This window comes from Phytophthora parasitica (assembly GCF_000247585.1).
Source record: "Phytophthora parasitica INRA-310 unplaced genomic scaffold supercont2.11, whole genome shotgun sequence".
Taxonomy (NCBI): domain Eukaryota; phylum Oomycota; class Peronosporomycetes; order Peronosporales; family Peronosporaceae; genus Phytophthora; species Phytophthora nicotianae.
This window is the reverse complement of record NW_008648997.1, coordinates 730,546-731,558: the sequence shown is the minus strand read 5'-3', so window position 1 is coordinate 731,558 and position 1,013 is coordinate 730,546. Positions and strand designations below refer to the sequence as shown.

At 50.0% G+C, this 1,013-nt stretch overlaps 1 protein-coding gene across 1 annotated transcript in view; it reads right to left on the bottom strand.

The window, feature by feature from the left end:
* The window catches only part of PPTG_22046 (hypothetical protein), a gene marked incomplete at both ends in the record, with an annotated part of 2,776 nt that extends 1,906 nt beyond the window's left edge, over positions 1–870 (bottom strand). The window contains 2 exons of the mRNA XM_008901653.1: positions 440–641; positions 696–870. Coding sequence (XP_008899901.1) covers positions 440–641; positions 696–870 — 377 coding nt within the window. The remainder of the gene's footprint in view (positions 1–439; positions 642–695) is intronic.
* Between the last annotated feature and the right edge of the window lie 143 nt (positions 871–1,013).

The following is a 1,013-nucleotide window of genomic DNA, read 5'->3' as shown; positions in this document are numbered from 1 at the left end:
TTTCTACATAGTCTTACTATAGATGACTTATAGTTTGTATTAAAAATCAAGCTAAGATTACATTTAGTCTTAATCGTACCCTCAAGTGAGTACTTGTCCCCTCAGACCAGAAACACGTGAACGGTCGTACTCTTAGAGTTTGTATACTCTTGGATCCTACTTCCTCAGTGCAATGTGCTGCGTGACCCCGTCACATAAACAATAACGCATACGTTCTGACATAAACCGACTCGATGGAATGCTCGACGAATAGTTTGTTCCTATGTCGATATCGGTAAGTAGAGTATCAGAGCATACTCTAAGCTCCTAAGACCAACTCAACGCTACAACCCGCAGTAACTTTGCTTGAGGTAAGTGAATTAGCGAGGGCATTTCTTCGGTCAATTTGTGATCAAGAACCACAGACGAGCTATGCTGCCGCTTGCCAAAGGGAAGTTACCACGGAAGCTCCGCCAACGGGATTTGCAGGTCTAGGTTGAAGAATTTGCCCGTGCTCTCATGGTTTAGCTTGCCGATAAGACTGGCCATGGCCGCCACGCTGTCCTCGGGCTTCAGGATGGCCTTGCCCTGGGTCATATCCGTGTCTTCGTATCCAGGATGCACCGACACAACAACGATGCCGCTTGGCTGCAGGTCAAACGCTAGAGATCAAGTGATTATGTTGAGCACGACCTCGAAGGACGAATAGCCGTAACCAGCCTGCTTTAAGAAGCCCGTGGTCTCGGTCGTGTAGCAGCCGATACTTCCGAGGTATGGCGAGAGCTGCACGACGGAGGCGCCACCGTTGGTTTTCGCTGCAAGCTGCGGATTGGTCCGCAACGCACGCGTCACGAGGAATGGCCCGGCGGCATTCATTTCGAACTGCGTCATGAGCGCGTCCTTGGTGCCAGTCTCGAGCTCGGTGGGGATACCAATACCTGCGTTTGTGGTGTAGTAATTTCCACGGCAACTCTAGCTACTAGTGCAGGTAGGATAAACCCACAACAATACGTCTACCAGAACGGTAAACGATC